Raw genomic sequence first — 14,054 nt, forward strand, 5'->3', positions numbered from 1 at the left:
ATGAGTACAGATCTGAAGGCATTTTGGTGATTTGTAAGTCAAGTTTGGTCTGCTTGTGATCTCTGTCAAATAATAAATAAATAAATAAAATCTTTTTTTAAAAAATGCTGTTGCTATGGGGCCGCCTGGGCAGCTCAGTCGGGAAATCGTAGACCAATGTTTTAAGACCGTATTAGGTTACATAACGTAATATCTTTTTCTTGCCAGAGGCAGAAACTCATAGAGTTTTAAGTCTGCATTTATGATCTTCATATTTTTACTCCAAAAGACTCAATATTTGGTTTGATAAAGAAAACTGACCAGAACATTTTTTTGAGTCTTTGAAAGTATATCTGTGTGTCGATGCTATTTAATGAATATCTAACTGTTCGACACCGTTAGATTCTGTGACAAACAAAACTGCAGTTATTTATATGGGCTGAGGTTTTCTAGAAAAGGTTTTCTGGGCTTAAGTGGTGTATAAGCAGGGCATCAAAGAAAGACTACATGGTTAGATAGGTATAAAGATTCCAGCCGATGAGGAAGTGAAGCTGTCACATTTCGCTCTAACTCAAGTCTTCCTAGAAATCCAGACTTTATCACTGACCACCATACAGCTTGAATCAGAAGGGAGGAGGGAAGCAAAGTGGAAAGAGATGGGAAAAGGAAAGAGAGTGTAGAAAGAAGGGGGAAAGTGAGCCAAAAAAGACCTTTCTTAAAATGCATTTAATGAACATTTATTGAGTAGCTAAGTTGTGCAAGACACTGGCAGGATTTTACAGTTGAGAAAGGTCTTAGGTTAAGTAAATTGCCCACAATCCTACAGCTTTTAAGAGGTTAAGAAGTACTGCAATATGTTAGCCAGCTGGACTGGTAACATGTTCTCGGCCAGAGATACTCATCTCCTTGGAGGGCTCTGGTACTGGCAGAACAACTAAATAATTGGAATGATTCCACAGAGTTACACCAAGAAGTCAGACAAAATGACTTGAAGAAAGTCTGACTAAGTTTAGGGGCCTATAATCCTTTAAACCGTGTTTGCTTTTCATTGTGGATAATCCTGACCGATTTCTGCTGTTTCTTCTAATGCTTAGAACTAACTCCACTCAGCTTACACGGCAGAACTAAAGTTGGTTGGTATTTAGAGAAACGGTGATCTCTGACTAAAGCAGTGTGTTTTCATTACTAATTATGTTTGCTTGTCATGCTGTCAGCTCACCGATCATGTCTCTATGAAATTACTCCTGCTGCGTCTGTTCTTCTCAAACCATCAGATGTTATCTCCCCAACTAAAGCCCTTCTGAGGCTTCCCATGGCCCTTGGATTACAACTCAAACTCCATACTAGTGCCTCGGAGGTCCTACAGGGTCCGTCCTACCTCCCTCTCCAGCCTCATCTTGTCCCACTCTCAACACTCTCTGGGATACTCTCCAGAGTTCTCTTTCAGTTTCTGGAATGTATCCACGTTTTTGCGGCTTTAGGACTTGGGTACTTATTTTTCCTCTTTCTTAGACTCTTCCTTGATCCCACTTTTCATGTGACATCCGTACTTACCCTTCAGGTGTCAGATTTAACATTCCCTTCTCAGAGAATCCTTCATTGACTACCTGATCTAATGTGGGCCTCCCTTGTTACTCTCTCCCTTGGCCTGTTGTCCTATTCTTTAAGAGTGTTTTGTGCCTTTAAAAAAGTTTGCTTTCTTTTTTAAGATTTTATTTACTTAATTTTTTAAAAGATTTATCTTATTTGAGAGAGAGAGAGAGAAAGAGCAAGTGGGCAGAAGAGCAGAGGGAGAGAGAATCCTGAAGCAGGCTCCCCGCTGAGCAGGGAGCCCAACATGGGGCTCCATCTCACAACCCTGAGATCATGACCTGAGCTGAAATCAAGTGTCAAATGCCCAACTGACTGAGCCACCCATGCACCCCTTAAGATTTTATTTTTAAGTAATCTGTACACCCAACGTGGGCTTGAACTCATCACCCTGAGATCAAGAGGTGCACATTCCACCAACTGAGCCAGCCAAGTGCCTCAAAAAGTTTGTTTTATTTTAATCACATCTCTATCACTAGACTGTAAGCTCTATGAGGGCAAAGACCATGTCTATTAGGTCTCCACTATTTAGGTTAGTATGGTGCTGAATGAATAGTTTTTAAATGAATGTTGAAACCTTAAAATTGCCAAGCACTTTGGGACCTGCAAAGAGTTTTTACATATTCTTAATTAACTCCTTATAATCACTTGCTGAGATATTCCAGACAGGGCTGATATTACTGTTTTTATTTTATAGCAGGTAAAACGTGCAGAGTTTAACTGACTTGGCCAGGCTGACACAGCTATTGGGGGCTTGGTTGAGAAGACAGGTCTTTTGATCATTTAGAGCAGTGCTCTTTCTACCAAAATGAGATGGTAAATGAGAGATCTCTGTGTATACAGACTATCTAAATAGTGTACTAGGAAAAAAACTCCCATTCCTGATGCTTAGAACTACTTAGCCTTCGTTTTCATGTATACTGTCCATGATTATTGTCTAACTTTCCTGTAGTGCAATAATAGTAAAATAGATCCATTTTCTTGTTGATTTATAGATACAAAAGATAGGCTTTAGTCACTGGCTGAACTGAATGCAGGTAGAATGTATTTCTTTTTACTTTATTATTTTAAAAACGATTTATTTTTATTTATTTTATTAAAAGATTTTATTTATTTATTTGACAGAGAGAGAAATTACAAGTAGGCAGAGAGGCAGGCAGAGAGAGAGAGAGAGGGAGGCAGGCTCCCCGCTCAGCAGGGAGCCCAATGTGGGGCTCGATCCCAGGACCCTGAGGTCATGATCTGAGCCAAAGGCAGATGCTTAACCCATTGAGCCACCCAGGTGCCCCTGATTTATGTATTTGAGAGAGAGAGAGAGGCTGGGGGGAGGGGCAGTGGGTAAGGGAGGGGGAGAGAGAGAGAATCTCAAGCAGATTCCCTACTGAGCAGAGAGCCCAATGCCAGGCTTCATCTTATGACCTTGAGAACATGACCTGAGCCGAAATCAAGAGTTGAATGCCCAAGGAACTGAGCCACCCAGGCACCCCCTGCATGTATTTTAATTTAGAAACTTGGTCTTAACCTCTACAGAGTCGGAATGAATATATTGCTCACCTCAGGGACCAGTTGCAAGAGATGAAGGCAAAAACCAACATGGAAAATCGCTATATGAAGAGAAACACTGAGCTGCAGATCTCCCAGACCCAGAAGAAATGTAACAGAGCTGAGGAGCTTTTGCTGGAAGAGATAGAGGTAATCACTGCTGCATGAGGAATGAAAACATTCGAGCTGTCACTCTTCATATTGCTTCAGCTAACAGAGGAGGAAGGAGGGGGAGAGTATCTTGATCTTTGCTCCAGCTCTCCTGCAGCTCTCACATTTGAGACCAGAAGTAAAAACAGAATGAGGTCTTGTGTATTTGCAGGCAGAGATTCTGATGGGCTGTAGCTGACATCCACTGTTTTTTTGTGACGACTTTGAAAATCAGTTATACTTTCTTCCCTTGGTCACTTTATCCTTATTTTATAAAACCACTTGCCATTTCTCCTGGTAATGCGGGCAAAACAAGATGCTTATTAAGTGTGGGTTTTTGCTGCTGGTACCTTTTATCCCTCCATTAAGAAATATAAAATCAAGAGAGCTGAATTTCATTCAAACCTTAATTTATAAAGCTGGAAAGTCACCATGGAAAATAGCAGGAGAAAGAAACAAGGGGCAGACCCTCACTAGAAAAGGAAGGCTCCAATGGCTAAATGAACAGTAGGTAGGTGGGAAGGAGCAAACATGTTATCCCTGGGGAGGAGGACTGCTTTCTCTGGGCCCCCACTTATTTGAAAGCTTACTCCCCTGGGTTAGTCAGATGACCCTGACTACAAAATTTCCTTGCACTCTGGAATTTCCTTTTCTAGGTTAAGAACCTTGTGCCCTTGAAGCATGGTTACTCTCCTTCAATTGACATCACTTTATCCAATTTATCCAGGCAAGCGGATCGTGGTCCTTTTGTCCTGGGCACTGGCGTGTGTCCCACACAATGCCTGACACATGGGCCAGCGACGTTTGTGAACATGAACTGGGTTTAAGGGAACGATTTGCCAATCCTATAGCAATATGGCAGGATTCTTGGGATCCCAGCTGGTAAAGAAAACTGAGATCTGGCCACAGCTACATCTCTAATCTCGAGAATTTCTCATTCTGAACCCTGCTGACAAGAATTCCTGATATTGCTTTATTGTTGTCACAGAAACTGAGGTTGAAAACTGAAGAAGAGAACCGGATTCATCTGGAGATTGAAACGTTCCTTAGAAAAGAGCAGCAGGTAGGTCACCAAAACTTTTCCACTCTCTGATGGGTTTGTGTTCCACTTATAAAATACATATTTCTTTATTCATTTATTTCTTCTCGTGTGAATTATATGTGACTGAAGTGGTTTTAATTAGTATTTCTAAAACTAATAACAAACTAAGCTGAATGGAGTTTAAAAAAAAATCCCTGTTGGATGAATAAGGAAAAAATTTCTAGCTTACAATTCAGCTTACCTTTGAGAAAGCTAATAAATTTTCAGTAAACAGTTCCAAATTTGTGGTTAAAGAAAATAATTTACACCTGCTATCTCACAGGGCTTTACTAAAAACAAAAACCTGGGCAGCTACTAGGAATGGGATCTTATACCCAGGCAGTTTAGGGATTATGTACCATGTTCCTTGTTCAAGTGTTGGATGCATAGTTAGCACGTGTTTAATAACAATCAGATGATTTGGTGCATGAATGAATAATGGATGGATGAAGTCAGTGTTTCCCAGATCGTCAGCCCAATAACACAAGCAATACAAAAATATTTTTCAATGAAAAATTTGAGACAGCACAGAAATACATAGATTTTGAAAAGAAAGAGTAAAAGCTCTCATAATCACCCCAAATTATTCCAGTAGTTCTTCCACATCTTTTTCTTGATATACATACTGGTTTATGTACCTAAATACTTACGTTTTTAGTATTTATCTGTCCATCTATTTATTTATTTGTTAATATTTCTGACATAAATAGGATCATACTACACATATTGTTCCAGACTCTTTTTTAAAAATATACTTTGTCTTACTGTTTCCAATAGCAGTACAACTGCTATATAATATCCCATTGAGGGGCAGACCAAAATTTAGTTAACCAGTCTTCTGCCACTGGACGTTCAGGTTGTTTCCAATTTTGCTAGTATAGCAATGCTAAACATTCTTAGCTATGTCTGTAAATGCATGGTATATGGAAAGTCTATTCATTCTTGCATATCACTGTAGATGCCTTATGCCCTCTCATATTAGTTTTAATGTTTTTCAGTTAATTCATTTAGATTTGCTATCTAGAAAATCTTTTCGACTGCAGACAATAATTTAATTTTATATTTTCCTTTTTGTTATTTATATGTCTGTTTCCATTTTGTGGCTTATTGTATAGCTTGAGTGTCAAGTGTAATGTTGATTAATAGTAGTGATAATGGGGCACCATTGTTCTATTTTTGGTCTTAGTGGTATTTCAGTCAGTATTACACATGAAATCATAGTCCATCCCGGGTTCTCATGTGCAGGTTAGGCCATTCATTATTCATTATTCAGGAAATAATGGGATGCTGAAACTCATAATAGGAATATCTTGATGGATTCAGAAGTAATTGATAATCTTGAACTCCCAAGTAACTCTGAGCTTCCCTTCCCAGTGGAAGTAGTCTGCCTTTGAGGGTCTGAGATTAGTCTTACTTTCTGTGAAAATGCCATAGTAATAACTTCATCTAAGTCAGATGCTCACTCTCAACACCCAGCACAATCACTCCTCTTGCCCCTGGACCCAAACTAGAATCAAATCTCAGCAAGTTTCAGGGTACAGGTTATTCACATATCTATAATTCAGAGGGAAATAGCTTATAAACCTAAGGAATTACAAGACTTTGCTTGTAATTGGGAGACATTTGTGGGAATGGATTCTAAGGGTGCTAGATCAACGATGGTGGGATATAATGCTGGACTGAATCATGTTCAATGATATGGACATACTTTAACTAGAGATCGTGGATCCCATGTGATAACTTGTGAAGCTGGAGGTGACTCTAACGGTTCACTTGAAACTGGACTCAGCGACTCAGCAGTGGCCCGTATTTAATGAGGTAGAGATGCCACAGCTTCCCTACTGGAATTTGGTGGAGAGAATCCAAACCCTTAGGGAAATGGAATGTCAGAGTGAATTTGTATGACCTACAGATCTGCTGCTGAACACCTACATGTAATGAGTTTGTGTGAGACATTTCTTCCCAGAGGACACTCCCATACTAAGACATTGAGAAATTTGTTCGTGAGGGGAGCACTCACATCCTCAAAAAGGTGTTTGGTTGCTTTCATAGGTAGGCCAGGTAAGCTCATGGGTGACATCATCATTGAAATGGCTTCCCTGCTTTCAGTGGCGATGATGGGATCCTGCAGAGCCAGAGGACATGAGGCAAGCACTTAACTGCCAAAGAAAGGTGAACACATTTACCATAAAGGGCAGCAGGGATGTACTGGAAATCAGAATGCCTTTCCATAGGGATATTTGGCAATGGCTAATTAATCATGGTACCCTATGAACAAAACTGATGAGCAGCCTGATAAAGAATTACTTGATGTATGTAACAGAAGAAAGTCCAGGTCTAGAAGCCAAAACCACAATAAAGAGTCATGGTTTCTCCTCCAATTTCCAGAACTAAATCAATTCAAAGACCAAATCCCCTTAACTGAAAGGGCCAGGTCCCCCTGAAGATGAACTCTGCAGCATTATGGCAGGTATATACTGTGAATCTTCCCCTAAGCCTACTCAAAGGGACCTGTGGCTATTTATTAGAGTTACTATACAGAAAATATCCAGGCTCTTTCAGATTACTAAACATTGGCTCTGATTTGATATTAATTCCTAGGGACCTGAAACAACACCGTGGTCGTCCCTACTCAAAATGAGGGATTATAGTGCTCAGGTGATCGGTGGATCTGCTTTACTCCAGGCCCACTTGTTCTGTGGATCCACCCTGTAGTTATTTCCCATTACTGAACATAGAATTGGAATAGACATACTGGGCAACAGAAAGAATTTCCACATTGGTTCTCTGATCTATGGAGTGAGGGCCATTATGGTAGTAAGGACCAAGTAGAAGTCTCTGGAACTTCCCCTTCCTACCAGCATAGTAAATCATAAGCAGATGCTGCACCCCTACTGCAAAGGCAGAGATCAGTGCCAGCAAAAAATAAAGCAGCAGAGGTAGTGATACTTACCACATCCCCATTTAGCTAAGCAGTGTGGCCTGTTGAGTTGAATGATCTTGGATAATGACTGTGGACTATTGTAAATGCAATCAGGTGATGACTCCAATTGCAGCTACAGTTCCAGGTGTAGTATCTTGACTGGAGAAATTCTTCAGAGGCCACTGGCACTCGGTAGGCGGCTGACCAAAGCCTGTGTCTCCAACCCAGTTTGGAAGAACCTCCAGAAGCAGTTAGCTTTTACCTAGCAGGGTCAACTGTACATCCTCACAGCCCCACAGCAGGGCTGTGTCTCTTCTGTTCTTTCTGTCGTAATATGGTCTGCAGAGATCTTGCTTGCTTTAACTTTCTACAAAACATTGTAGTAGTCCCCTTGCTGATTCTATCTGCTGAACAGGACAAAGCAAGGACTTTGGGTGCCTTAGTAGGACTTATGAATGAGAAGGTGGGACAGAAGCTATTTTTGGTACCAGTTTTGAATCACTGTTCAGTTAGGTGACAGAAAACACAGGAGTTCTTTCAGCAGGGAACGTTCAGCAAAAGAATCATTAACTGAGAGTAAGGGATTGGCTACAAAGAAAGGATAAAAGGGAACTCTAAAGAAACACCCTGAAGAAAGAACTCTACAGAAACCTCCTCAAAGGAGGGTATCCAAGGAAGGGAGGAACAGAAATGTTTGCTTCATTGCCCTGGGTCAGACAGAGCAGGTTCATAGGTAGTGGGATAAAGTGGACAAACTGGGAATGGTGGGTTCTTTGGTAAGCAAGAATCCTCCTGTTGTGTCAACAAACCTTGTTGGTGAATAAGTGGCATCAGTGTCCCACACGCATGCCACTGTCAGCCCTCTGCCCCAGGAACAAGAGAGGAAGGACCTGAACAAAGGAGAGACGCTCTCCTGTCATGTCCTTTCAGCGCCCTCTACTGACAAGGCTTATCACTGTGCGGGGGGCAAAAGAACCAAGTTAGAGCAAGCATCCTGGTTGACAGAGTTGGCCAGTGAAGGCTGCATTTAGAGTTGAGAGGCAATAAATTGATAGCCGGCACGAATGGGGGTTGATGAGGTTTACTCTGTAGGTTTACGGTAGGTAAACTTTTATCAAGTTAAATAAGTTTCCTTTTGGTCTTGCTGAGTTTTTTGTTTTTTTGTTTTTCCTTTTTAATCTGAAATGAGTTTTGATGTTTTATGAGATGGATTTTTTCCCATCCATTGAGAAGATATGGGCTTTTTCTTTTTTAATAGGCTAATAAAGTAAAATATAGTAATGAATTTATTGATGAATCATCCTAACGTTCTTGGGATAAACCCTGCTTGTTCATAATGTATTATTCTTTTAACGGACTGCTAGATTGATTTGTAGATTTTTATTTTGTATTTACATATTCCATAAACAAGATTAACCTATAGATTTATTTTTTAGTGTTCTTTGTACTGTAACAGTTATGGTAGCTTAGCAGCTTGAGTTGGGAAGTTTTCTGTCTTTTTATGCTCTGAAACCTAACAATACCAATAGAACAAATAGATTATTAAACTTTTTTTTTTTTAAGATTTTATTTATTTGAGAGAGAGAGGAGAAGGTCAGAGGGAGAAGCAGACTCCTTGTGGAGCAGGGAGCCCGATGTGGGACTCGATCCCAGGACTCTGGGATCATGACCTGAGCTGAAGGCAATTGCCTAACCAACTGAGCCACCCAGGCGCCCAAACAAATAGATTATTACCTGTTCCTTGAAACTTTGCTAAAATTTAGTCATAGACAATCTTGTTTGAGTACCATTTTCAAGGGGAGATGGTTAGCTACCTTTTCAATTTTTTAAACGATTATTGATGTCTTCACTTAAATAATCTCTTTTTGAGTCATTTTTGGTAATTTCTTACTAGAAAGAACTCATTTCATCTAAAACATTCATTTCAAATTTATTAGTATAAAGATGTGCTCCACAGTCTCTCACAACTTAAAAGTTCCTTTATTTATGTAGTCATTGTTTTCATCTTTATTTTATTTTTTAAAGATTTTATTTATTTGATGGAGAGATTGAGAGAGAGCACAAGCAGACAGAGCAGAAGGCAGAGGGAGAGGGGGAAGCAGGCTGTCTGCTGAGAAGGGAGCCTGAGACAGGGCTCGATCCCAGTACCCTAGGATCATGACCAGAGCCAAAGGCAGCAGCCTAACTTACTGAACCACCCAGGCGCCCCTCATCTTTATTTTAAAAAATTTGTGTCTTCTCTCCCTTTTTCTTGCTTAAATGATTTGTCAAAGTTTTGATCATTTTATTGGTCTTTGCAAAAACCATCTTTTGGCTTTATTGAGCAAATACTTTTTTCATTTTCACATTGGTTTTTGCTTCAATTTTGAGTAACTATTTTCTTATACTTCCTTTGAGCTTATGTCGTTAATCTTTGTCTAGTTTTTTTTTTTTTTTAAAGATTTTATTTATTATTTATTTGACGGAGAGAGAGATCACAAGCAGGCAGAGAGGCAGGCAGAGAGAGAGGAGGAAGCAGGCTCCCTGTGGAGCAGAGAGCCCGATGCGGGGCTCGATCCCAGGACCCTGAGATCATGACCTGAGCCGAAGGCAGCGGCTTAATCCACTGAGCCACCCAGGCGCCCCTCTTTGTCTAGTTTTTTTAAATGCTCTGTTCATTGATTTTTGAATTTTATTATTTTCTACTATATGCAACCCAGCATATTTTTCTGGGTAGTGTTTGGCTGAAGTATACAGGTTTTGATACATAATGCTTATGTTATCATCCCTTTTTTTTTATTTTTAAGATTTTTATTTATTTATTTATTTAGAGAGAGCAGAAGAGAGTGTACAAGCGAGCATAAGCAGGGGGAAGGGCAGAGAGAGAGGGGGAAGCAGGCTCCCCGCTGAGCAGGGAGCCTGATGTGGGGCTCGATCCCAGGACCCTGAGATCATGACCTGAGCCGAAGGGAGACGCTTAACTGACTGAGCCATCCAGGTGCCCTTAAAAGTGTATTTCTTAAATGTCCAGGTAGCTGGAGTTGGAGAAGAAATGTGTAGGCTTTCTATTGCTGACAACCCTTTGAGGTCTACACTGTCTTCCACTGTGGTATCGTTATGTGAAATGTTAAGACTTATGCCTGTTGGCATTTGTTGAGCCCTTATTTGGGCTTCGTATAGGCTCAGGTTATGTGAATATTCCATGGGTATTTGAAAAGAATTTGTATTCTCTGTTAGGTATAAATCTGTACAAATCTGTAATAGTCTGGGGAGCCTGGGTGGCTCAGTTGTTTGAGTGTCTGCCTTCAGATCAGGTCATGATCTCTGGGTTCTAGGATCAAGGCCCATGTCGGGCTCCCTGCTCAGCAGGGAGTCTGCTTCTGCCCCACTCTCCCCCGGCTCATGCTCTCTCCTGCTTGCTGTCTCTCAAATAAATAAATAAAATAAAATCTTTTTTCAAAAAAGGTCTAATAGTCTGTCAGATTCTTCATGTTGTTATTTATTTTGATCTACCTGAGCTGTTAATTTCAGAGACTTATAAGAGCCTCCCAAGATGAGGGCCAGATTTTGAATCTGTCAATTTCTTATATTTCTAATAATTTTTGCTTTATATATTCTAAAATGGCATTAGAATATAAAACTTCATAACTATAATATCTTTTTAATAGAACATGCCTTTTCTCAGGACAAAATAGCCCTTTTTGTCTCATTTAATTATTTTTGGCTTGCATTGTTTTGCCAGATACTACTTGCTAAAACTGCTTTCTTTTTGCTGTGATTATATTGTTTTAGCTGTGATTTTTATAAATGGTTCATAGATTGACTTTTTTTAAAATCAGAGACTCTTAATTTTGATAGGGAAAATTTTTTTTAAGATTTTATTTATTTATTTGACAGACAGAGATCACAAGTAGGCACAGAGGCAGGCAGAGAGGGAGAGGAGGAAGGAAGCAGGCTCCCTGCTGAGCAGAGAGCCCGATGTGGGGATTGATATCAGGACCCTGGGATCATGACCCCAGCTGAAGGCAGAGGCTTTAACCCACTAAGCCACCCAGGTGCCCCTATTTTGATACGGAAATTTACCTCAGTTTATTTTTATTGTGATTTTTAATTTGTTTGTATTTATTTTTTTCATCTTATATTTCCTGCTTTTCAAGCTTCTTGGTGTTTCTTTCCTTCTTCTGTTGGATTGATGGAATTTTTAATTTTTTTCTTAGTTAATTGTTTTAAAGATTTTGTTTGTCAGAGAGAGAGTGAGAGAGAGAGAGAGAGAGAATGTGAACAAGCAGGGGGAGGGGGAGGCACGGGGAGAAGCAGGCTCCCTCCCTGCTGAGCAGGGATCCTGACCTGAGTGGAAGGCAGATGCATAACTGACTGAGCCACCCAGGTGTCCCATATTGTTTGGTTTCTTGCTGTCTAGTGCAAACTCATTATTTGCATACCACTTTCTTAGTTTTGTAATATCAGCATACTACATGTGTTATTATTTTGTATATACTCACTTCAAAAATTTTTAATTTTTGTATTATTACTGTAAAAGAAAACCAGTATCATTTGCCATAAATAGAAATTTATATATCTAGAAGTTCAATAAATATCAAATGATATTATTACATTTTAGCCAGTTCTTTTTACCTGCCTGGAGACTGTTTTTTTTTTTTTTTTAAAGATTTTATTTATTTATTTGTCAGAGAGAGAGAGAGAGACAGAGAGAGAAAGATCACAAGTAGGCAGAGAGGTAGGCAGAGGGAGAAGCAGGCTCCCTGCCGAGCAAGGAGCCCGATATGGGACTCGATCCCAGGACGCTAGGATCATGACCTGAGCCGAAGGCAGCTGCTTAACCAACTGAGCCACCGAGGCGTCCTGAGACTGTTTTTTTTTAAAAAAAAGAAAAAAAAATGTTAACAAGACTTAGAGATGTTAAAGACATGATTGCAACAAACTGATATGTTCTCTTTAACTTGATCAGAATAATTGACTCACGTTCTTAAAAAATTCCATGTCAATGTACAACCTAAAGACTCCTCCTTTTTTTAAAAAACTTTTGATTAATTATTAATTGATAATTAAAATAAGCATCATTTATTGAAAGCCTTTTAGTGCCAGGCACCGTATACATTTTATCTATTCTTCATAATATTCCCAGGACATAAGTAGTAATATTCCCATTTTACAAAAGAAACAAAGCCTCAGAGGTATTAATTAACATGTCCAATATATACAGCTAGAAAATGGGAGACTGAAGATTTGAACAGGCCTCTGATAGGCTCTGAAGCTTGTGTTGTTTTCCTTGCGTTATGCTGCTGTTCTTTTCTTATATTCCACTTGTTTTATTTTTTAAAATTTAAATTCAATTAATTAACATATAATGTGTTATTAGTCTCAGAATTAGAGGCTAAAGACTCCTCTTAAGGTTTTATTTTTTTTTTTTAAGATTTTATTTATTTATTTGACAGACAGAGATCACAAGTAGGCAGAGAGGCAGGCAGAGAGAGGAAGCAGGTTCCCTGCTGAGCAGAGAGCCCGATATGGGGCTCGATCCCAGGACCCTGAGATCATGACCTGAGCCGAAGGCAGAGGCCTTAACCTACAGGGGCCCCATGAGGTTTCATTCTTGAGGTACATGATCTAGGAGTTTGGAAGTTATGCATTATATTCTTGGAGTGGTAACCCTTCACATTTTAACATATATATTTATACTTTGTTCAAAGCGTATTCTTTATACTTTGTTCTGTACTTTAACATATATATGTATACTCTGTTCATCTTAAGTCTAGAGTTAATCAATACTTATATCTTGTCTTTATCAAAGCGAAGTTTTACCTCTTCTCTTCCTCCCTTACATCCCATGTTGAAATCATTCATTACGTATTTCCATTTTATAAATGAGGGAACTGAGGCTTAAAGAATTTAAGTTAACATACTTGAGTGCCAGAGCTAGGAGCGAAACTTAGGTATTCTGTCTTCAGAGCCTGTCTGGTTTTTCCAGGAGACTATACTGCCTAATTTGGGATTTTAGTTCCAGATTATGATTTATTTTAAAAAGTATTTTATGTAGCTTAAATATACATGCTGTCATTTCTCACATGTACTATCTCTTTCTAAAATGAAATTTTAGATTTCATTGCTAAAATATACTCTTGAGTAAATCCTTTGGAAAGACCAGGTATAGTCTTTCTTTCCTCACATTTGAATGCTAGGTTAGCTAAGTACAGAATCTTAGATTCACATTTATTATTTTCTAGGATTTTGAAGACATTGTATCCTTCTCAATTGGTATTTACTGTTTTTTTTTTAAGATTTTATTTTTCATTTATTTATTTGAGAGAGAAAGAGAGCATGAGAAGGGGGAAGGGACAGAAGGATAGGGAAAAGCAGATTCCCTGCTGAAGAGGGAGTCTGACGACGCAGGGCTCCGTCCCAGGACCCGATAATGACCCAATAATGACCCCAGCCGAAGGCAGACACCCATCCGACTGAGCCACTAGGCAGCCCTGTATTTACTGTTATTAATCAAAGAACTATCTGATGCCATTCCTTATCCTTTAGAATTTTCTACCTACCCTTTATTCCTTTCCAATTTCCCTTATCCAGACCCCTGGAAGGCCCTCTTCCTTCTGTTTTTAAATTGAATAATATTAAGTATACAAACATTAAGCATATAGTTTGATAAACATTTGCACACACACACACTCTCCTGTAACTACCACCCACATAGAGAACACGTTTACAACATCTCAGAGTCTCCCTCCTGTCCCTTCCTGATCCAATCAAGCAACCCATCCCCTAGAGGTAGCCATGATTCTGCTT

General features: G+C 39.4%; 1 protein-coding gene across 4 annotated transcripts in view; it reads left to right on the top strand.

Annotated features, from left to right (window-relative positions):
• IQCG (IQ motif containing G) overlaps positions 1-14,054 on the top strand; it is a 40,670-nt gene that overhangs the window by 24,244 nt on the left and 2,372 nt on the right. For all 4 annotated transcript variants that reach the window (XM_046001471.1, XM_046001473.1, XM_046001474.1 and 1 more), the window contains exons 7-8: positions 3,100-3,261; positions 4,250-4,324. In XM_046001471.1, the coding sequence (XP_045857427.1) occupies positions 3,100-3,261; positions 4,250-4,324 (237 nt within the window). The remainder of the gene's footprint in view (positions 1-3,099; positions 3,262-4,249; positions 4,325-14,054) is intronic.

The sequence above is a fragment of the Meles meles genome, chromosome 4, assembly GCF_922984935.1.
Source record: "Meles meles chromosome 4, mMelMel3.1 paternal haplotype, whole genome shotgun sequence".
In the NCBI taxonomy this organism is placed as follows: domain Eukaryota; kingdom Metazoa; phylum Chordata; class Mammalia; order Carnivora; family Mustelidae; genus Meles; species Meles meles.